Genomic DNA, 23749 nt, shown 5'->3' on the forward strand with positions numbered 1-23749 from the left:
CCAGAAACCTAGAATACCCAAGATACAACTTCCAAAACACAAGAAAATCAAGAGGGAAGACCAACGCGTGGATACTTCATTCCTCCCTAGAATAGGGAATAAATTATTGATGGAAGGAGTTGCAGAGACAAAGTTTGGAGCTAAGATGAAAGGATGGACCATCCATAGACTGCCCCACCTGGGGGTCCATTCCATAATCAGCCACCAAATGCAGACACTATTGCATATGCCAGCAAGATTTTGCTGAAAGGACCCTGATATAGCTGTCTCCTGTGAGGCTTTGCCAGTTCCTGGCAAATACAGAAGTGGATGCTCACAGTCATCTATATGATGGGACACAGGGTCCCCCAATTTAGGAGCTGGAGAAATTACCCAAGAGCTGAAGAGGTCTGCAACCCTATAGGTGGAACAACAATATGAACTAATCAGTACCTCCAGAGCTCGTGTCTCTAGCTGCATACGTCGCAGAAGATGGCCTAGTCGGTCCATTTGTCTAGCAAACTTTATATGCCCCAGTACAGGGGAACGCCATGGCCAAGAAGTGGGAGTGAGTGGGTAGGGGAGAAGGGTGGGGAGGGGTATAGGGGACTTTTGGGATAGTGTTTGAAATGTAAATAAAGAAAATATCTAATAAAAAATTCAAAAAAACCCAGAAACACTGAAATTTATAGAGGAGAAAGTGGGGAAAAGCCTTGAATATATGGGCACAGGGGAAAAATTCCTGAATAGTGACTGGCAAATACAGAAACCAAAATCTGTATATAAACCATATTATTGTAACATTTTTGTCTTAACTTCAAACATTTTTGACATAATTGTACAAAATTCAGCACCTTTTCTGTTCATTAGCTCTCAGTCTGAATTTCATTTGACAGGAAGAGGGGTGGGACATAAAAGGCAAATGAGATCATGGGCTTTAGTCCTGGATGGAAGAGAGCTAACAGGCTGAAATAACAAAGCATTACATCAGTCTCATTAGCAGTATTGCTACTAAGATAGTCTGGGATCAATCTAAGTATTTTCTCTAATTATTCAAATCACAAAACACATGTATACTGTAATTATTTATTAAACAGGACTATATTATTCAGCTTTTCATGTATGCTAATGATTAGTTATGGTTTTTTGATTTTTAGGAAAATGGATATCCCTAGCATTGGATTTTTTTTCATTTTATCAGTTTTTAAATTTCAGTTAACAATTCAGTCCTTATTGCTTCTTCACTGATGGGTTTTTTTATTGGTTATTTTATTCGTTTACATTTCAAATGTTCTCTCCCTTCCTGGTTTCCCCTCTGCAAGTCCCCTATCCCTTCCCTCCTTCCCTTGCCTCCAGGAGGATGCTCCCCACCCACCCACTCCCACCTCACTACCCTGGCATTCCCCTACACTGGGGCATTGAGCCTCCACAGGACCAAGGGCCTTCCCTCCCATTGATGTCAGATAAGGCCATCCTCTGATACATATGCGGCTGGAGCCATAGGTCCCTCCATGTGCAATCTTAGATTTCCCTTATGAATATTGATGAAAAAATACTCAATAAATTTTTTGCTAACTGAATCCAAGAACACATCAAAACAATCATTCACCATTCATCCAGGGATGAAGGGATAGTTCAATATAAGTAAGTCTATCAATGTAATCTACTATATAAACAAACTCAAAGAAAAAATCCACATGATTATCTCATTAGATGCTGATGTTTTTTTTATACTTACTATTTCATTGATTTGAAGAATAAGGTTTTGCCTTTCAGCTATGAGGTGTTTATGCTGACTAATCCACAGGAAAGCCTTGGAGAGGGAAAGCAAACTAAAAATGTACAAAAGATAGAAAGAGAAAGCAACGAAACGAGGGATTTGTTTGGGTTTTGTTCAGTCTTGAAACAGCCTGTATTTTAGGCTCGACAAAGAAAGAATCCATTTGTTCCATTTGGCTTCCAGATACTCCCACAACCTCATATGCTAGTAAACCTTAATGAATGCTATCTCTACAATATCCTACATTTTAATGTTTATGCAAGTGTTACTATACCCTAAAGAAATACCACGAACATGAAATGCTTTACTGTATTGCTCCCAGTATTAAAACTAAACACCCAAAGTAACAAATGATCCAATTAGGTTCAAAAAGCAACTGGCAAGTTTCTTACTTAAACTTTCTGAGGCCACACCTTGATTATGTACGTGTGTGTGTGTGTGTGTGTGTGTGTGTGTGTGTGTGTGTGTGGTGGCGCACGCCTTTAATCCCAGCACTCGGGAGGCAGAGGCAGGCGGATTTCTGAGTTCGAGGCCAGCCTGGTCTACAAAGTGAGCTCCAGGACAGCCAGGGCTATACAGAGAAACCCTGTCTCGTAAAAACCAAAAAAAAAAAAAAAAAAAAAAAAAAATAAGTTAAAGACTTGATTTGACTCCATGCCAGTTAGTGGGAAAATTCACAAACTCTTTGACAGCTTCAAAGCATTTCATTCCTGAGGATCTTGTATGTAGAAGTAGGACACTGTCTCCTTTTAAATAAAAGCCAATGTATTTAAATATTTCTATATTCATTTCTAGTACAGTCCTAGCTAAACCTCCTTATCTATAGGTTTGGTATCTGTGGATTTAAGTAACTATGGGTAGAAAAGTCTTCAAAAGAATATTAATTGTTTTAAATATATAAAGATTTTTTTTCTTATGATCTCTAAGCAATACACAGTAACAACCTTACAGACACCATTTACATTATATTAAAAGTAATGGGGGGTGAGGGGATTGGAGACATGGCTCAGTGGTTATGAGTACTAACTGTTCTGTCAGAGGTCCTGATTTCAGTTCCCATCAACCACATGGTAGCTCACAACCATCTGATGACCTCTTCTGGTGTTTCTGAAGACAGCTACAATGTACTAATATAAATACATATATATAAATATTTTAAAAAGTAATGGAAGTATTTCATATGAAAACACTATATGACTGTAGTATAAAGTGGCCTGGAGTATCAGCAGATTTTGTTATCTTCAGGGGTAGCTTATGACCAGTTCCCTGCCTGTGAACAGTAGGACAGCATCCTTCCTTCCTTCCTTCCTTCCTTCCTTCCTTCCTTCCTTCCTTCCTTCCTTCCTTCCTTCCTTTCTTCCTTCCTTCCTTCTTTTTTTTGAGCAAAGACTATTTTTTTATGTTTTCTGTCAATAGGCTGTGCATATTTAAAAAAAATTAATTATTTTACTTTCTTTACATCCCAAATGTTGTCTCTCCAACCTGGTCCCTCCTCCCAGAGTTCTTCACCCATCCCCCTACCCTTCACCTCTGAGTGTGTGCTTCCCCTTCCCACCCTCCAACACCCCTCCACCACATCTCCCTTTCCTAAGGCATCAAGTCTCTACAGGATTAGGCTCATCCTCTTCCACTGACGCCAGACAAAGCAGTCTTCTTCAACATATGTGCCAGGGGGCTCAGAGCAGCTTGTGTATAAAGCAAACACTTTTTAATGAATTTATTTTACAAATAAACTGGAGAATCATGCAATTCTGTCTGCATTGGATGCAATACTTGCCATAAGTCTGCACACTCCTTTGCAACTGGACCTGTGATAGCAGAATCTTTCATGTCACCTTTATTGTTTACTGTGACCCTTGCATCATTTTCAAATCAAAGAAACACCTTATCTTTTCTTCAATGTAACTTTTGTTGTCAAATTACCACTGCTGGATGTATCTTTTTTCTTACTTCTGGTTTGACTTTCTTAACATCACCATGTTGCCCACACCAGCAGTAGGAAGTCTGTTCAGGCATCCCTTGATTTCCTTCACAGAGATTATACATATGTTTTTGGTTCCTGTATTGTCAGCACAGTTGATCACAACTCCTACTGGAAGACCCAGGGAAATCTGGAATTTCATTCTAGATGACCCACCATGTCCTCAACTTCATATCTTGTGCTCCTAGAAAGAGTCAGAAAGTGACTCTAGTTTCTTGACAGTTGGCATCTCTCCATCACCTACTTTTTATACATTGTAAAAATATTAATTTGGTTTCCTCCTTTGAGTAAAAAAAAATCCTTTCTATGTTTTTCTGTTTGATATTGTTTGACCTAATCCCAACATTTTTATGACTTAATTCTGTAAAGTATTTTCGGATATATTGTGTACAGAAACAAAACTATGTTACTGTTGTTATTTGAATGCTAATATGTATGTTTAATGAAAATCTAACTTCCAAGATTAAAGAGAATCTAGATTATTCCTTAAATGAAGTAAGCAAAAAACTGGAATAAGAGCCCTGTCTGCAACAACAACAGATAAGCTACTTGATTTGACAAAACATAAGACTATTGCTGTGTAGAGTATATGTCTTCGGAAACAGGTTGTACGGCAGCACAGAATGCTTGCTGTCCAAACTACCTTTGTATTGGTTTCTGGCAGATATACAACTAGTTTAACTTTTACCTTCTGGGTTCTATGCACATATGCTAACCTGTAGTGTCTGGATTATTTGATTTGAACACCAGGTTCCCTTTATGAGAAAGAAATGAAATAGAATCAAATGTTCTTTACAAAGTACAAAGTTACATGCATTTGCTAGCAGTTAAATTTTCCTCTTATCACATTCAAACCAGTATCTGGCAACTGTAAAGCCAATCATTAGGAACTCTCATGGTAGTCAATTTCTTTAAAAGTCAGCTACAACATGTCTTATAATGTTTGCAATAACTAGATTGGCAAGACTCTGATGAGATTTTAATCAGAAGGGGGTCATCTGGCATCCTCTTAACTTATTCATTATTGTCCTATAGACAGAAATGAAGGAACCAAGAGAAAAATTCTTTACAATCTATACTGTGATATGGATTTGCAGGTAGTATTATTATTTAACTGCTCTGTGTACATCAATATAACAATATTTAACGATGCATTCAAGAAAGACTACATTGTGAAGTTATATGTAGTCAAAGTGCATTCCTTAACAAAACAAGTGAATCATATGGAAAGTGTTTTAATTAAGTCTAAAATAAATTGGGTAACCACATATGGCACCTCAAGTTTTATATCTAAGACTCTGATATAGTCCTCTTTTTGTATGTTACTCCCCCACTAAGCTTGCCTTTAGTCTGATTGCTTAAAAAACGTTATCACCAACATTTATCATATCATTACGCCTTTCTTCTTCTTGTATTTGTTGTGTAATCCTCTCTATATTGGTACAAACACTAAGAAATAATCCAGTCCTTTAATCACACCTTTGGAACTTCTTTTATTTACTATGGCCTTTTACAAATATTTTAGTGTCAGAAGCAATTTTGGCTCAATTTTAAGCAATAACTTACTGAAAATGCTAAGGACCTTTCCCTGATGTATTATGTCTGTTGATGTTTACTGTATTAGACACAGTTAGAGTCACTGATAATTTGAAAGTGTTTATTGACTTATTGAACAATAAGTATAAACCATTACATTTAACATAAAGGTCATACTTTATGATAATTAAATTTTTATAAAACTCATAAAGAATGTAGAGAGTGAACTGGAATTGGTGGTGGGGGCATCTTTTGAATGAACTAGAAACAAGAGAAACTCTCAAGAACCTATGAGGGTGACCTTAGCTAAGACTCATAGCAATAGGGAATATAGAACCTGAAATGGCAACCTTCTGTAACCAGGCAAGACTTATAATGGTGGGAGGGGTACAATAACTCAGCCATAAAACCTTGGAACCACAAATACCCTGCTTACCAGATGTGCAAGGATAAAGAAGGAACAGACTGAGACCCATTGCATGAGAAAGAAAGAGCCCACAACTGACACTATTAATGATATTCTCCTATACTTGCAGACAGGAAACTATCATAACTGTCCTCTCAGAGGCTTCACCCAGTAGCTGACACAAATGAATGCAGAGATCCGCAGCCAAACATGAGTTAGGGCTAGGGGATTCTCGTGGAAGAGCCGGAAAAAGGATTGAAGGAGCAAGATGGGTCAAGGATAGCACAAGAAGATCTACAGAATAATTTAACCTAGGTCCATAGGGACTCACAGAGACTGAACCATTAACCAAAGAGCAAGCATTGTAGGAACATAGGCCCTCTACATATATGTAACAGATGTGCAGCTTGGCTTTCATGTTGGACCATTAACAGCTGGAGCAGGGGCTGTCTCTAACTTTGTTGCCTGCCTTTGGACTCACTTTCCCCTAACTGGGCTACCTTGCCTGGGCTCAGTTAGAGAGGATGCATCTATTCCTACTGAAAATTGATATGCCAAGGAGGATTGTTATCCATGAGAGGCTTTCTGTTTTTCTTCAAAGAATAGAAGGGGAGAATGGGGAGGGGGATGAGAGGGATAGACTGGAAGGAGAGGAGGGAGGAAAAGCTGTGATTGAGATGTAAAGTAAATAAATATATTTTTTTAAATTCATACAATTAATGAGAAGACTGCAATTGCTCTGCACATTTGAAAATCATTAATGACTTGCTTATAAAAGAAAGTTACACCGCCATATCCATTTCTCCCTGAACTTTTGCAGTGTTACATGTCAGATGGATTCTGGAAAATGACACTGTCTACTGAGAGAATTGTGTTGAAAAGGATAAATACTTGATTTTATCACAATGAAAATGACTTTAGTTTATGAATTCCTGACAGGAATCCTGATAGAGATCCTGAGGCTCTCTGGTGATCCTCAGACCACCTATGGAGAATTGTAATTCTAATGGCTTTCTTGCAATCTTTCAGGTAACTTCTTCTTAGTTAACTTATCAGATTCACTTTTAAGCCCTCTGGAATATCAGTGTTCCCTGGAGCACCAGATTTCATCTTCTTTTACCTCTTATTCTTCTCCTAGTATCTTGGCATCTCTTAAAGTAGGAGTTTCCAATTATTCAGTAGTGGATAAATAATATACTAGGTGTCTTTATAGCCATATCTCTTTTTATCCTGAAAGTTCTTTCTTCTTTACAATGTCTTTTTTAAGAAAAAAAGAGGATAGAAATTTTTATGGTGTACATTATGATTGTCCCCCCAAAATTACTCAATGTGGCTACTTAGCATATACATTATCTCAGACATTTATTTTTTTCTGTGGTGATGGGTTGGCACATTTGCATATTTCATGCGTACAAAGTGTTTTTAAATTTGTGGCATAATCTTGCCAAATGTATTACTCCTATCATACTCTCAAAATTTTGTATACTGTGAACAACATATCTGCAATCTTCTCTTCATTCCACAGTTTATTCTTTTGATACCACTCAATATTCCACATGAATGAGTCCATGACATATGCATCTTTCTGAGTATTTCTTATTTTGCTTAGTAAAATATTCTCTAGGATCATTCATTTGTTGCAAAAAAAATTATAATTTCTTCTTTTTATGGCTGAATAGCACTTCATTTTCTACATGTAACATTTTATCCATTCAGTCAGAATGGAACAAATATTTCTTTATTTATTGGATATTTTATTTATTTACATTTCAAATATTATCCCCTTTCCTAGTTTCCCCTCCACAAACCCCCTATCTCACCCCCTCCACCTGCTTCTGTGAGGGTGCTCCATCACCCACCCAACCATTCCTACCTCACAACCCTGGCATTCCCCTACACTGGGGCATCAAGCCTTCACAGGACCAAGGTCCTCTCTTCCCATCGATGCCCAACAAGACTATCCCCTGCTACATATGCAACTGGAGCCACGGGTCCCTCCCTATGTACTCTTTGGTCAGTGGTTTAGTCCCTGGGAGATCTGGGGCATCTGGTTGGTTGATATTGTTGTTCTTCCAATGGGGTTGAAAACCCCGTCAGCTCCTTCAGACCTTTCCCTAAGTCCTCTATTGGGATCCTCTTGTTCAGGCCAATGATTGGCTGCAAGCATCCACATCTGTATATGTCAGGCTCTGGCAAAGCTTCTGAGACAGCTGTATCAGGCTCCTATCAGTAGGCAATTCTTGGCGTCAACATTAATGTCTGGGTTTGGTGTCTGAATATAGTATGTATCCCCAGTTGGGGCAGCCTCTGGATGGCTTTTCCTTCAGGCTCTGCTCCACATTTGTCCCTGTATTTCCTTTAAACAGGAACAATTCTGGGCTAAGATTTTGGAGATGGGTGGCTGGCCCCTCTCTGCAACTAGGGACCTTGCTTAACCTATGGATATGATCTCTACAGATTCTCGCTCCCTTTTGTTGGGCATTTCAGCTAATCTCATCCCTGTTGGGTCCTGGGAGCCTCTTGTTTTCCTGGTATCCAGGACTTACCAATTGATTTCTTCTAGTACATACCCCGGAATAGTGGAAGTAGATGCCACTTTTCAGGGTTTTGAGATCTCTTTACATCAATTTCCATAGTGGTTGTAGTAACTTACATTCCGTTTAACAATGTGAAAGTTTCTTATTTCCTACATCCTCACAAGTACTTGTTATCTCCAGTCTTTGAGATAGCAGCAATTTAATTGGAGTATGTGGATGCTTCAATATGATTTTCATCTGCCTTTCCCCATTAATAACGTTTCTTTCCTTTTTAGTTTCAGTGCTTGGCTTTGGTAGTAGCATGATGCTGGACTGGAGTGGAAGTCTAAGCATTTTTCCTCATAAATTTTTAAATGTTGTAAGAAGACTCCATTCTATTTCTTCTTCAAATATTTGTAGAGTTTAGCCATAAAGCTACTTTGTCTTCTGCTCCACTTTGTTGAGAGATTACTAGTAACACAGCCTTCATATTTGGCACTGGTCTGTTAAGATATTCTGTGATTCATAACTCAGTACTGGTAGGTTGTACTTATCAAGGGACTTACCTGTTTCTTCTATGTTATTCAATTTATTGGTACATTTTTTATGATAGTCTTTTATGATCATTTGTATTTATCTTTTATATCTTCCTTCCATGTTTTATCTTGGTGTTATAAAAGCATTACAACCTAATCTAATCCAGATTTTCCCTCACATATGTTAAATATGTTTTATCTTCTAAATACTTCTTAGTGCCACTCTCTTTACTCCCAGAAGTTTATGCTCTCACTATGATTGACATGCATTAATACTGCACTCTTCTATTTGTCTTCATGACCTCAACTTTCATCTTGTCTGCTAAACCCAACTTTAGTAGGGTCATTAGGTGATTTTTCTAGTGTAAATCTACTAAAATAGCATTCTTGCCTTAACTACAAACCTCTAAATTCTCATTTGCTTTTGGACTAATTGCTCTCATGATCTGCTTCTATTCATCACCCTTACTTCCTATAGGACTCCTGTATCCTTTATTTTTACTGCTGTTTCAGGTATTCTTATATATTTGTCTTTTCTGATACACACATATATTCACCATTCTATAGAAGGAGTAGAGCAGAAGCCCAAATGGCTAAGCTCACACTGTAAGATACCACCTCTTAGTGGTCACTGTAATAAATCTGATATTTTCTTGGCTATGTTAGCCCTTCCAATTCTGGATGCTCTATATGAAAATGTAGTCCCATTTCAGGAGTATAAAATGCCTTAGCATGTCATTGGTTTAAAACCATTGCTCTAATATAGTTCATTATCATTCATTTCAGAGAATGATAGCTTAGCAACATATGTGATATAAGTCTAAAAATATCCACATGTCACGTGTGTGTGTATTTGTGTGTATATATAGATGTGGAGAAATTCTTTGAAATCCATATATTTCTTGAGAAATATTTCATCTGAATTTACCCTAATTGACTTTTGCCATAGTAAAGTTTCTTAAGCCCATAAAATTTCTAAATTTCCAAACTACTCTCCAAACCTCTTTTATTATGCCCTCTGCTGGGTGCTTATCTGTGTCACAGAGTCCAATTTTAAGCTTTTCTTTAGTCTATGAAGTACTTAGTAGGGTGAGTAGGTATCCTTCCATGTGAAATAATTTCTACTTAACATGCACTTTACACACATGCAGACACAAACATGACCACAAATATACACAAACACACAAATACATGAATAAAATTATTCCTGTGTGACAGTTATTCAGACAATGTTTTAGAAGACTTAGGAAAGAAAGAATGAAAACAAGGTCATGTTAGGTTAGGGTAAATTAATCTTCATTATACTAACCTCAGTTCAAATTAATAATGCTCATATTAGTTCAACTCCACTAATAGTAAACACCAACCTTTATGTAGAACTTCTAAGCATTATCATGGGTGTTTTGCATGCTATGATTCAATTATAAAGGAAATCCTTATGGATGTATTATCCACATTTCATTTTTTTAAGATAAGCAGATATATCAATGATTTTGGTAAAAATAAGATATTTAAAAATACTATGTGAAGGGTCATTTTATGTTTAAATTTCATGGGAAATTTTCTCCATTTTTAATTTTCTACATTAAAACAATAGATGATCTTGAATTTTTACAAAACCAGGACATTCCATGTCCCATCTAATTGTTTCCTTCTAGTGAGGTATAGAAATTTGGGTCCACAAATTGTGGGCAAAGGATCACATCTCACTATCCATGACTTATGTTCTTATTGCACCATAATGATAGTCATAGAAATTAGGGCAATTTGGGCAAGTACAAAGGAGGCAAAAGAAAGCACAAAAATAAGGTGTTACTCAAATTCTGCTGTGGAGAAAAATATGAAGTAGGTCTTTGACTCTCTAGAATGGTTTTTATTCATAAATATAGTTCACAGAAACAAACTGAAGAGTTTACCCTTTTCTAATTCTATATTGCTAATATCCATCTGATTAACATTACATATTGGGCTATATAGTGTGTCATGCCATCATTTATAGATTTTAATATTTTAATATCTATAGTTTGAACACTAGCTGAATCTCTTAAAGGTGGTACAAGTAATTACTATTTCATGGCAAAATCAAAAGAATCATACATGTCATTAACTGATGATACTGGGTCTGAAAGCTTGAATTTTTTCCCTCGATTTGTTCAATGCAGCAGCCCATTTGACCCCTGTTACAATGTATTCATGATTTCCTATTGCCTGTGAGTTTCTATTCCTGCTTATTGAAATTGCTGACTCCGTAGAAATTTGATCAAAACATCAAAGATTGCAGAGAAGCCGTGTTTGTGCCCTTCAAGCCATTGATGTAGTACCTTAACCTCGCCTTCTCTTGATGCCTTGCATATGGTCATCTGTCTTCCTGACTACTACTTCATATGGCTTATTTGTAAATTCAAGCAAATGTGCTTCTGACTGGCACTGATACATCACTCATGCCACAATATCAGAGAGGATGAAGCATGAGGACATATTTTTTTGATTCAGATGGAAAATATTTCAGATTTATGAGAAAGTCCTGACAATAACCTTTCCATGATATCTTCATATAATCAGTAGCTCTCCATAGCTCTCTCTACCAAATTTTAAGACTTCAAAACTTATTCAAAGGAATTATTTTCTTGCTGACTTAAAAGGTATAGTGGGTAGATGTGAGGCTGTAGCTGCTTGGCTGAACACCTCAACTCTGGCTTTTCACATCCTCGATTTCTACTGCTTTCCAATGACCACTTACAGAGGCATTATGCACAGAACACCTATTGATGTCCCATTGATATTGATGTGATTTTCCCTGGTGGATTGAGGGCAACCCAGCATACAGTCATTAGTATGTAAAGGTTATGTATAATGGATAATAGAGGAAAATGAAATAGCAGAAAGGAATTTGCACGGGAAACAGAAAGCAGTAATAGTTTCAGTGAAAGATTTTCTTGTGTTATACAGCAAATGCAAAAGGGATTGAAAAAAAAGACAACTCTTACAGGCCCCAAAAGAGTGGAGGGTGAAATGGTTTCATATTTTGAAGTATAATAGTGTTTTATTCCAACCACAGAAAGCCATTTAAAAATCATCTTATATAATATAGTTCTTATGTGGCATCTTTCACCTGAATGTGTGTTTATGAATTCTTACGATACTTTCCTGAGATGGTCAGCATTAGGGCAGTAATAAGATAAATCCAGGAAGACAGGTTTTCTTTTTTTGTACTTGGTTTTGAACCTAAGGTCTCAAGCATGCTAGGCAAGCATGTCACCATTGAGCTATATAACAGCCAACTTTAGGCAGATGCATTCCCTAATTTATCGAAGGTCAAGAAGAAAGTCACAGCATTCACTGTAAGAAATCTTCTTTTGAACCCATTCACTGTATGAGGTTAGCATTTTGGATAAAATTAGAAATCATCACAGTAAATATTTTCAAAAGATACCTCTTAACCAATCAAACTATTTAGTTTTACTCACCATTGTAAGACATAACATGGTACATCTATTTAAAGTTTAAAACAGTCAGGCCAGTTCATTTAGTAAACTAGAATATTTACTTGTATGCTAAAAAGAAAGTGAAGGCTAATATTAAAAAAAAAAACATGTTTTATGAGTTTGCCCTGTCATTAAACATAAATGAACAATGAGCAATATGCTTAACTCTTTGGACCCAGGAACAAAAATAACAAGTGAAAATTAGAATTGTATTATTATTTTACCATTATAATGTCTTCCTTCATATATTTCCTGTTTTGATTAATTTCATTTTTATTCATTCATTTATGTCTCCTCATAATCCATTAGTAAATAGAGGTCTGAACAGATTAAATTATTCACTCGTGGCAAGAGGTATAGTAAGTAGCAGAAAATTTAAAATCTATGCTCATAACTATTGTAGGCTGTTACCGTCTGTTATGTTAAAATCATATTCTATATAAAATATCACTCCCTGAAATAACTACTAAGAGAATTAAAAAGGTAGACCACTGAGTCTAAGATTATATAATGAAATTTCTGACATAAGTATGAAATCTTATATCATATAAATTTAAATAGAAATATAGGCTTAAACATAATGTGAACTTGTCATTAAAACATTCTCATATGATCTGAATTTATTTGTACTAAGGGTTCTATCTTACATGTAAAACCATTACTTTCCTATAATAAAGTGAATAGAAACTAACACATATAATACCAAGTTGATTTCATAATTCAGCAATAACATGTTGAAGGGTCTTTATGGTACTGGAACATCTCAGATTACTCATTATTTGTATTTCTTTTGAACACTTATTTACTGTGTTTGTGTGTGGACACACATGTCATGTTATGTATGTGAAGGTCATAGGACAACTTGTAGGGTAAAGTTCTCTCCTCCAATAAGATGGGTTCAGGGCATTTAACTCTTATGTCTCTTCATGATAAGTCAACTTTCTGATCCCTATTTCTTATTGTGAATGAGTTCATGATAAAATTTATTAGAATTGCAATTCGTCCTTATCCTTCCATCTCAACAAAAGTATTTCTCATTAAAGGTCATTGTAAACTAAATAAATATACAATGCAAGCATTGAGTGAAACATGATATGCAAGAAATATTTATGACACAGGAAAATATCCATGTTTAATAGAATATAAATTGCTTGATGGGAATTTCTAAGCAAGAATCATGGAGGCCATCAAAGGCCATGTCTCTTTATTGCTGGCATAATAGTAATAGTTCTTCAAAAGTTATCTGTTTATTTGCTTTCATCCTCTTGTATTATAGCTCCTAGAAAAACTGTATATGGGAATTCTTGGATCTGTTAACATTTTGAAAAATAGGGACTAACCAAGCATGCTTTGTTATTTACAGTTATGAGAAAATTTAAATCTTTTTCTTCACTTCTCAGAATCATATTTGTTATATCTTAGTGACTAAGTCTGCTTCAGTTGGGAAATGAAATTTCAGGTTAAACCTGAAAAAAAGTTGTTAATAATATACCTAGATAGATTGTTTTCATCAGGATCCCCAATCTATTCTTGGAATAAGGTTTTCAAAAAGCACATATTTACATTTTAAACTGGCAGAACCACCGAAGCACAGAAATTAATATTCAGTCAAAATAAAATGTCATCCAGAAAAGTCAATACAATTTTCTATTAAGTGTGGGTGACTTTAATCAGAGTGACTGAAGAACAACATTTTCCTCTTAAAAGGCTATATTCAATTACCCTCCCAAGCTCAAGAACCATACACTTTCCAACTTTGTTGTGAAAATAAGGTTGTATGGTTTGTTTTCTGTGAATCTTTGGGAAGACATTATGCACTAAATTTTATGAAAGTTCTTAAATAAATATTTCTTTAATGAAATTAGTACCTGAGGATTCAGTAGCCCTATTCCTATGCACCTGTGATTTAAGAAGCTATTGTAGATTAGTACTTATGACTTTTAATGAGAAAAACTATAACAACTATTTAATTGAAAGGAACATGGCTAACTACAGTAACCACAATCAATAAGATTGTGTTAGTACTACAAATATTTCTTCTCAAAGTGTACTCTTTCCACACCAACAACAGTACTTAAGGTTAGGGATGAAAAAAAAAAAAAGCCTAACTAGAAATCCGTTTGTTAGTACAGCAGTTAACTATGCTACAAATTTGTGCATCACAATATTGAGAGTGAATTCCTACCCCACTGCAAACAAAACAGGTAGGTTAAAAAAGAAAGCTGACACATAGAATAAAGGGCTTACCAATTACATAGGCTAGTAACAAGGCCAAAGTCACTGTGATTGCAGTGGCGCTCAAGGCTGTGCACTTCCAATTGCAGCATCTGTATGGTTTGTTAAAAGTGAAGGCAGGTCGGGAAAAGGTGCTTCGAGGCAGCGGCCTCGGTGGTGGTGAGTAGACAGTATTAGATGTCAGAGGGTAGTTCTGACTGGCTGCACTGAAGATAGCAGAAGAACCAGATCCATGTTTGAACAGGAAATGCCTAATAGGGAGAAACAGAAAAGTTTTCCTATAAATACCAGAGCAAATTGTTACAATCCCACAAACATTACTGATTTTGAACTACCATGCTATGGCAAAACTCATGAGACAAAAAAATGGCGAGACAACATTTTCAGGTAATTCAGTTAGCGGAATTTTCTTTGGTATCTATGCCATTTCTTTCTCTTCCTCCTCATCTTCTGTGTCACTCTGTCCCCCTCACTCCCTCCTTTCCTTCCTTCCTTTCTTGCTGACAAGTAAATGTTGCTCTTCCAGATTTGGTATTCACAATGCTTTTCTCATTTATTAATCATGATTCTGAAGAGCTGACTGACTTGTACCATCACATTTTGCTAATTAGAACATTCTAGATATCAGTGTTATCTTTGCTGAGATTTGATAAATGTGATCAGTCATGCAGCACAGCCCCTATCAAAATATAGAACAGTTTCATAACTCCAGAGATTCTCACTTATTTTTTTGAAGGAAATTTCTACCTCCATTCCCAGAGACAAATTCATCTGTATACTTTATCACCATACATTCATTATGCGTAGTATGAAACTTCAAACAAGTGGACTAATGGTTTTATTATATTATATTCTTTATAGGATGATCACAGGTTGCTCATTATTATTATAACTGGATCTTCATAATTAATAGTGATATATTCATAAGTAAGGACTTGAGAAAAACAAATATATGTATTTAGTCCCCATAATCTACCCTTAGTAGATACTAAGTGCCATGTGTTCTATTGTGTATTCATTACTGCATTCATTTTTTTTCTTGTTTTTTCTTTTCTTGTTTTTTCTTTTCTTTTTTGGGGGGGGAGGTTTCGAGACAGGGTTGCTCTGTATAGACCTGGCTATCCTGGAACTCACTTCGTAGAACAGGCTGGCCTCGAACTCAGAAATCCACCTGCCTCTGCCTCCCAAGTGCTGGGATTAAAGGTGTGCACCACCACCCAGCTGGCTTGCATTCATTTTTTATTTGTGTGAAGCAGGCTATGTTATCTTCCTCATTGAATATTTAAGAATGAGAAGGCAAACATAGATTAAACAGCTTGTTTCACTCGTCACCCAAGTGACAGACTTAGAATCAGCATAGAGGCTATCCAGGCTTCAAAGTGCTGAATCTTAAGCACTCTATGGTGCCTTCTATGGCAGTAAAATGCACTGCAAAACAAAGCACATTCTGGTGTTGAATTACATAACCTCTCAGTAAGTTATAAGTCAACATCACCTTGCAACATATGCCCAAATGCATAAGTTTCACCCAAATGCATAAGTTTCATTTCTAGATTCCACATTGAAAGGCAAAGAAACATGTGCTCTACATGCCGGTTGATGAAAAAGGTTGACAATAGGGAATTTTGCTTGAGTATCATGTAGGTTAACTGTTTTCTTCTAGAAAGCTGGGTTTCTGGATGATATTGAGAGTCTTGTGTCCTTCTAGAGGGCAATTTAACATTCCATACCAAGATATTTTAAATATATATTTGCTTACATAATAATTATGCTTGTAGAAGTTTTTTTCTCATGAAATGATGTTTATGACAATTTATTTTAAAGTATATTCATTAAAGTGATATTTATAATATACAAAATGACCTACTCATATCCCTAATAATTGGTATTTCATTAAGTAATTTTAAAAGCACATGATTCACAGGCATTACAACTTGTGCTATCAACATATTTATTCACTAAGAAAAGCATTTACATATAGTACTAAGGAAAAGAAGCCAGGCTTCAAAATGCAAAATATCATTTTTTTAAAATAAAAAGGTATGCTATTCATAGAAAATATGTAATTTACTTTTAGAAAGTATGGATATTTTATTAATGAAAAATGTTCTTGATCTCATGTCAACTTTATAGCTAAAATTAAAAGGTTGGTATTTGGTAAATTTTCTTTTTTTTTTTCCCCAGGCTATGACTCGTGTCATGACACATAGCCAGTCCCAAGAAGAAACAATGTATGTTACAAAACTCATTCCTCAACATAATGAACTGTCCTTCTAACCATTCAGATGTAAGCCACATATAGATGACCCACCTGTGCTGGCTAGTTTTTGTTTTTTGTTTTTTCTTTTTTTATATATATTTTATTTTATTTTATGTAGGTATTTATTTCATTTGCATTTCCAATGCTATCTCAAAAGTCCCCCACACGCTCCCCCACCCACTCCCCCACCCTCCCACTCCCACTTCTTGGCCCTGGTGTTCCCCTATGCTGAGGCATATAAAGTTTGCAAGACCAATGGGCCTCTCTTTCCACTGATGGCCAACTAGGCCATCTTCTGATACATATGCAGCTAGAGACACGTAAATTTTCTAGTCTCCTCTTTATCTAAAGAGGTCAGTTCCCAAGTTAATTTTTGTAAATGTATTAGTCTGATCTTTGTATGTGTGTGAGATTGACACTATTATCTTACTCTACAGATGACAAAAATTGAGTACAAGTGATAACTGATTATTTTTATAAAACTAACATAAAGTATTATTACCACTTTATATTCCTAACAAGCTTATTAATGTTTATATCCATTTTGCAGATGAGAAAACAAAACAAAGAGAAGCAGAAACTTGGTCCATGGTTTCATTACCAATAATTGGTGATGTACAATTTTGAAGTCTGGAGCCACTTCTATCATACAATAAGTGTACTAGGTTTATGCAGCTCCTGAAAAATATTAAGATTTTAATGTTGGTCTGTTAAAGTCCAGAAGCAGCACATTTTGTAGACTTTCAATGGAGCTTTATTATTTCTCCCTTTGGCTTAATGAGAAGAATATGAGAATGGCACCTATAGAGTCAGAAAATGGGAAGGAACTTCCTTATAAATCATCTAGTAGCTCAATGCCCTCATTTTTCAATGACAATGACTAGGACCTAAAGAATTAAAGTGACTTAAGTAACAGCTAGTTAATGTTGTGAATGAAACTAGTATTAGATCTTCCCCACTTAGTATTTTCCATTGTCTGATGTTATCAGTGACAATAATCCTCATTAAAGAAGCATCATGGTTTAATGACCTATGTTAACTGACTCAATAAAGAAACACTATATGTTCAAACCGTGTTACACAATGTATGTATTTTCTTTTGTATGTCTTTGTGCTGCTTGGTTCTTTTGTTAACTTGACACAAACTGAAATATCATCTGGAAAGAGGGAGGCTCAGTTAAGGAATTGCCTCCATCATACTGTCCTGTAGACAAGTCTATGGGATATTTTGATTGATGATGGATATGGAAGTGACTAATCTACTCTGCACTGGTGGTCCTAGATGGTATAAGAAAGCATGATGGACAAGCCAAGGGGAATAAGCAGTAACTGTTTTCCTTCAGGGATTCCACTTTGGTTTCTACCTCAGATTTTACTTTGAGCTCACTCACTAATAAGAGTATAAGGTCAAAGGTGCATTTGGTCATGGTGTTTTAGCTCAGCAATAGAAACCTTAGTTAAGACAAAAATTCATACCAGACTGGGAATTATTGCCCTGAAAGGTATAGTCATGCATTTTGAGGAGGATTGTGGTAGCATTTGAACTTTAGGCTGAAAAAGACATTGGATACTCAGAGCTCAGTAGATTCTTGACTGTGGGTTCTTGGAAGGGAAGATTTTTTTGAGCAATGCACATAACATAAGCCTGTCTTATGGGGTTTCAGATGCAAGAAAAGATTCTTTCAGGACCTTTAATGTGCTATTTTTAATAATACTCTGAGATTCTGGTCTGCTGGAGCTGAAGAATTGGCTATGATTAACAAGAGACTACAACTACTAAAGTGAAAAATTTGTTTTGCAGGAACAATTGATGCTTGGCAGCTGGGTCATAAGAAAATGCTGCGATTAAGATACCATCACCATTTTCTCTGCAAGTGTTTCCCCAGGGTCAGCAAATGGTAGCTGTAGTCTAGAGTTGGCCAAAGCTGTATCCTGTGCTGGCAACTGAACCAGGTATTGTGTACACTTCCTAGAGTGTGCTGGTTTTGAAGGCATGAAATGGTTATGGAAAGCAGCTGGAGCTTGGCTCTGAGAGGCCATTGGTGAAGGTGAAGTCTCAGTTTTCATGAAGACCCCAGCATATCAGAAATGCCAATATCACGGGATGACTGCCAAGGACAGTGTGGAGTGGAGCTGGCCTGAGCCTCCAACAAGCTGTGTGTGCTGCCAACAGCGGAATGGAGAAATGAATCCTCTTGGGGCCTAGAAGACCATGATTTCCTGATATGTGACACTGAAGTTTACACTATTGGACTTTGATTTTGCCCTGGTTAATACCTCCCACCTCCTGAAACAAGAAAGTATGTAACTTGGATTTTGATTTTCTAGGAGTTCACACTTGAGAGACTTTGAACTTGTAGAGAATGTTTGGGGTTTTAGAGAGACAGGATATTTTAAAGTATTTGGATATTTTAAAGACACTGAATTTTTTTAAAGACTTGGTCTTTGGAATGATTTATACTTTGATATTGATATTAACATGAGATCTTAGAGATGAATAGGAAAGAAAGGCCATGGATTAATAAGCAGCATGTTTCTGTGTCAAGTTGACCAGGTGTCAATTTTGCTGTTTTTATTTTGTTTTGTTTTTTTTTGTTTTTTGTTTTTTGTTTTTTGTTTTCACCATGATACAAAATAGAGTCATCTAAGAAGAGGGAGACACAATTAAGAAAATGCCTCCATAAGATTGGGCTAGAGGGAAGTCTATACAGAAGTTTCTTAATTAATGATGGGTATGGAAGTTACCAGACCATTCTGGGCAGTATCAACCCTGGGCTGGTGGTCTTGGAAGGTATAAGAAAGCAGGATGTGCAAGCTGTGGTGTGCAAGCCAGTAACAAACATTCATCTATGCTTCTGACTCAGTTCTTGCTCTGACTTCTCTCAATAATGGACTATGAGGTGGAAGTATAAAATGAAACAAACCCTCTTATCTCCAAGTTGCTTCTTCATAATAGTATTTTAGCACAACAATAGAAAGTCCATCTAAGATACTTATGATCCAAGTTCTTGTAGCTCTACTTTCATGACAAGTACTCTATTCTCTAAGCCATCTCTCAAGCCCTCTTTTGTATGCCATATGTTCTTATAGCCTCTTTTAAAGACTGCTTATTTTGGGAGAATAGGCAAATATCCCAGGGCAAGCTACCCTTCAGGAGATAAAATAAGTTTTGCTGTTTCTAAAAGGCATCTAATTTATCTCAATAATGAAATAATGGAGACATGGTATATAAATAGCAATAAGAGAAAATATATTTTATTGGATAAGTGACCCATACCATTGTTTTGGTTTCATGTAATTGTACTTCTTTTAGGTATTTAAATAAACTTAGACTTAAAGATGCAGATTTCCTCAATGCTCGGAGACATCTTCCAGCCAGAAGTTTCCTCATTGGTCATTACATTTACTAGTGAGTAAGAAATATCGCAATTTATGAGCAATGCAGCCTTACTAGCCTCTGACCTCTACCCTGTGAGTATTTTGAGGTGATAAAGTGTCACAGACATATAACTAATCCTATATAGCATCTTTCTGACATACTTTTATGAGCTAAAGGGGAAACCCAGGAGTAGAGACCTTTTTACCTAATGTTTGAAGATAAAAATTCCTCAATCTTTCGCATATTTATGAAGAACAACAATTGGATTTTGAAGACAATGTAAGTGGCCCAATATGCTAGATATTGATTTAGTTTGGTATATCATTAAGAGGTAGAAGAAAGAGAAAGAATTGTTGGCTATTATTATGGCAATTACAAGCAATAATCAATATCCCTGAGCACTGTAATTTCATCTGATGTACACTAAAGAATTTCCAAACGTAGTTTCATAAGTAAAATATTACATCTTAATGAATAAATTCAACAGTCACAGCAGAGCAGCATTTAAACTAATTCATGTTTGAGTGGAATCCAAATCACAGTCCTCAGTGAGAGTAGATAATAAAATACGTTTGTATACTAAGTTTCTTGTTTTCTTATTAACAAGCCCAGCCTAAGTGTCTGTGCTAAAAGCAATCTATACTGTGATGTGTATCCTGAGAAACAGCAATATAAATAGTGTGTACTGTCATTAGCTTTGCAGGTCATTGTGGAAAGTGAATCTGGTACCTAATGTGTTTTCATAGTCCTTGAAAAAAAGTAGGAGCATAAAGACAAATGCACAGTGCTCGACTTCAGCTATGTGCTCATAAAATCAGATCATCTGTCTACACACATTGCTTTTCCCCTCAGGTCCCGAGGATATACTGAAATGTTGTTATCAATTTCATACAATTGGGTTTCTTTTCTGCCACAGAGCAAATGATGAAAATGCAGTTCAAGAGTTTACGTGTAAGTACTGCTTCTTTTTGCATCTGTTTTAATATTCAAGTTCAAATTTTAAAAAGGAAAGTAAGATATTACCAAAGGAAATTGGAACATAAGGAAATTGGAAAAAAAATCTTCAAGACTGATGAGACCCAGTAGTGGTAAATGGGAGTATCATAAATGCTCCTGTATGGATTTTAAAATCATCTATAAAAGGGTGAAAATGAACTCTTTTAAGCCCTTATACTACATAATTCTGAAGGTATCTGTTAACATTAAATAATGTGATTTAATATCGCACTTAAAATTCTACAGGAAATACGCAAAAATCTACAGCTTTTAAACAACAGATACATAAATAATCAATAGTTTTCCTCTTTTATATCTTGTAAACATTCTTATGAGACACATCAAAGCCTGTATTACTATAGCTATAAGCATTTGCATCATTTCTTTTTCCCAGAGAAACAGGTTCCCCTTGCTTCTAGTGAAAGTGAAGTTGGTTTAAAACATTATGAGTAGACCTAAATTACAATTGGATGGGATAGTGAGATTTAGTTACCTATTTTTAAAGTTATTAAATGTAGTTTGGTTATAAAAAATCTAAATAATATGACATAAATTTGCCATCTTAAACTTTTCAAATTATGTAGTGTTAAGTACTTTGTGAGAAATTTCTAGAATCACTTTCCTCTAAAATCTGAAACATTATTTGCCAATTAAACAACTCTTTTCCCCAGCACCCATTATTCCCTTTTTATTTCTGTGATTTTGACTACTTTACTATTAAGAAAATATATAGTATTAATATTTTCATGACTGAATCATTTCAGTTAGCATGACTTCTTTAAGATTCGTTTATTTTACAGCATGTGACAGCATGTCCTTCTTTTTAAGGTCAAATAATATTCCTCTGTATGTATAAATCACATTTTTTTATCTGATCACTCTCATCAATATTTAGGGTATTTTTCTCTTTTGGCTATTTGGAAATCATTCTCTGAAAACAAGAGATCTAGCATCTCTTTAATGTCTGGTTTTAGTTGACTTGAATACACACCTAAAGGAAGCATCATAGGACCATATACTACATATTTTTTTCTTTTATTTTTCTGAGACACTTCAATATCACTTTTCCATAGAAGCTTATATTTTTAAATCCCACTGACAGTGTAGAAAGTTTTCAATTTTTCACATGTTTATTATTATCTTTTCAATGTTTATTATTGTGGTTTTTATTTTAGGTTTACTTATTTTACTTTATGTGTGAGTTTGTTTTGGCTATATGTGTGTACAGGCACCATGCATATGTCTGGTGCTTGCAGAGGTCAAAAGAGCACTTCTCAACTCCTAGAACTAGGGTTACAGATGGGTAGGTGTGAGCTGCCTTCTGTGGGGTTTGGTTCCCTGGAAGAGCAGCAAGTGCTCTTAAGACTGAGCCATTTTTCCAGTCCTTGAGCTTCTGTTTTGATTATAGTCTTATTAATGTGGTTTTTACCTGCAGTTTTGTGATTGTACATCTTTCCACATTTATTTTGGGCTTTTGTTAACTGTCTTTGGAGAAATATGTATTCAATCTAATGGATCAAAAAACACATAAAAAGAAAAGAAAACAGTATTTTGAGTCAGCACCATTTTTTCTCTGCTGAGAAAATATCTAGAACTGACTGTGGAAAGGTGTTTCCATCTCAGTACTCTGTTTTCCCTTACTCCAACGTAGAATAAATACTCATGAAAGGTAATTATATAAATTTTTCTTGACCTTATTAGTGTTATAAATTTGAAAATAAAGTGGGGTAAATAATTTTATTTCTCTACTAATAGTTATATCGAGGAGGATTTCATTTTTGTTTCTTATTCTTAATTCCAAATATTCAGATAGCCTCTGTTCACATGTCCCCCGCAAATTTCACCTGCCAAATATTGAGAAACTCCTGTTCTTGAATCATTTATAATTTTAAGTAGTTCTTACCAATGTTTCTGTATTCTTATAGAATTCTTAATTTTGTGAAGTCTAAATCTGAGCTAATAATCCATTCTCAAATGGCAATATTCTGTGAACTTCATTAGTATTATGGTCTTTTTCAGATGAATTTTTCTGTAAGAAGAAATATCTGTCTTGAATGTTAATATTTCCCTGATTACATATCAGCTGAACACAGGAAGCATATTCCAGCTTTAAGGTCTCTTATATTCAGAGGCATATAAGAAAACATTAACACACTGGTTTGCAGGATGCCTTTGCTCCTTTTACAATGCTTTCCTGGTGTTTATCAGATACCACAGAGAAGCTTTACCTCTGACACATTAAAACTATGGCTGTCTAAACAAGACCTGAACAAGGGCAGCATCAGTAGTCATCCTAAAGCTTTAGAGGAAGTCTTACAGGGTCTAAAGTGTAGACAAAGAACTACCGACTAGAGGAAGGCTGAAAACAGGAGAAATAGTTTCTTCCCACCTCAAAGAAGTATAACTGGTCAGCCCTGAATTATGTGTGTGTGTGTGTGTGTGTGTGTGTGTGCACGCGCGCACGTGTGTATGTGTGTGTGTGTATATATACATATACATATATATATATATATACAGTATATATTTGTACTATATATTTGATTTGATATATATACATATTTGATATATGTATCAAATATATACACATATTTTGCTAGTATGTATTTGCAGTATATATTTGATATATATATATATATATATATATATATATATATATATAT

General features: G+C 35.5%; 1 protein-coding gene and 1 pseudogene across 5 annotated transcripts in view; both read right to left on the reverse strand.

Moving 5' to 3' along the window:
- Tenm1 (teneurin transmembrane protein 1) overlaps positions 1-23749 on the reverse strand; it is an 811210-nt gene that overhangs the window by 314171 nt on the left and 473290 nt on the right. For all 5 annotated transcript variants that reach the window (XM_021153953.2, XM_029473265.1, XM_029473263.1 and 2 more), the window contains one exon: positions 14467-14705. In XM_021153953.2, the coding sequence (XP_021009612.1) occupies positions 14467-14705 (239 nt within the window). The remainder of the gene's footprint in view (positions 1-14466; positions 14706-23749) is intronic.
- LOC110287009 lies at positions 3501-8825 on the reverse strand (annotated as a pseudogene).

Source organism: Mus caroli, chromosome X, assembly GCF_900094665.2.
Source record: "Mus caroli chromosome X, CAROLI_EIJ_v1.1, whole genome shotgun sequence".
Taxonomy (NCBI): Eukaryota; Metazoa; Chordata; class Mammalia; order Rodentia; family Muridae; genus Mus; species Mus caroli.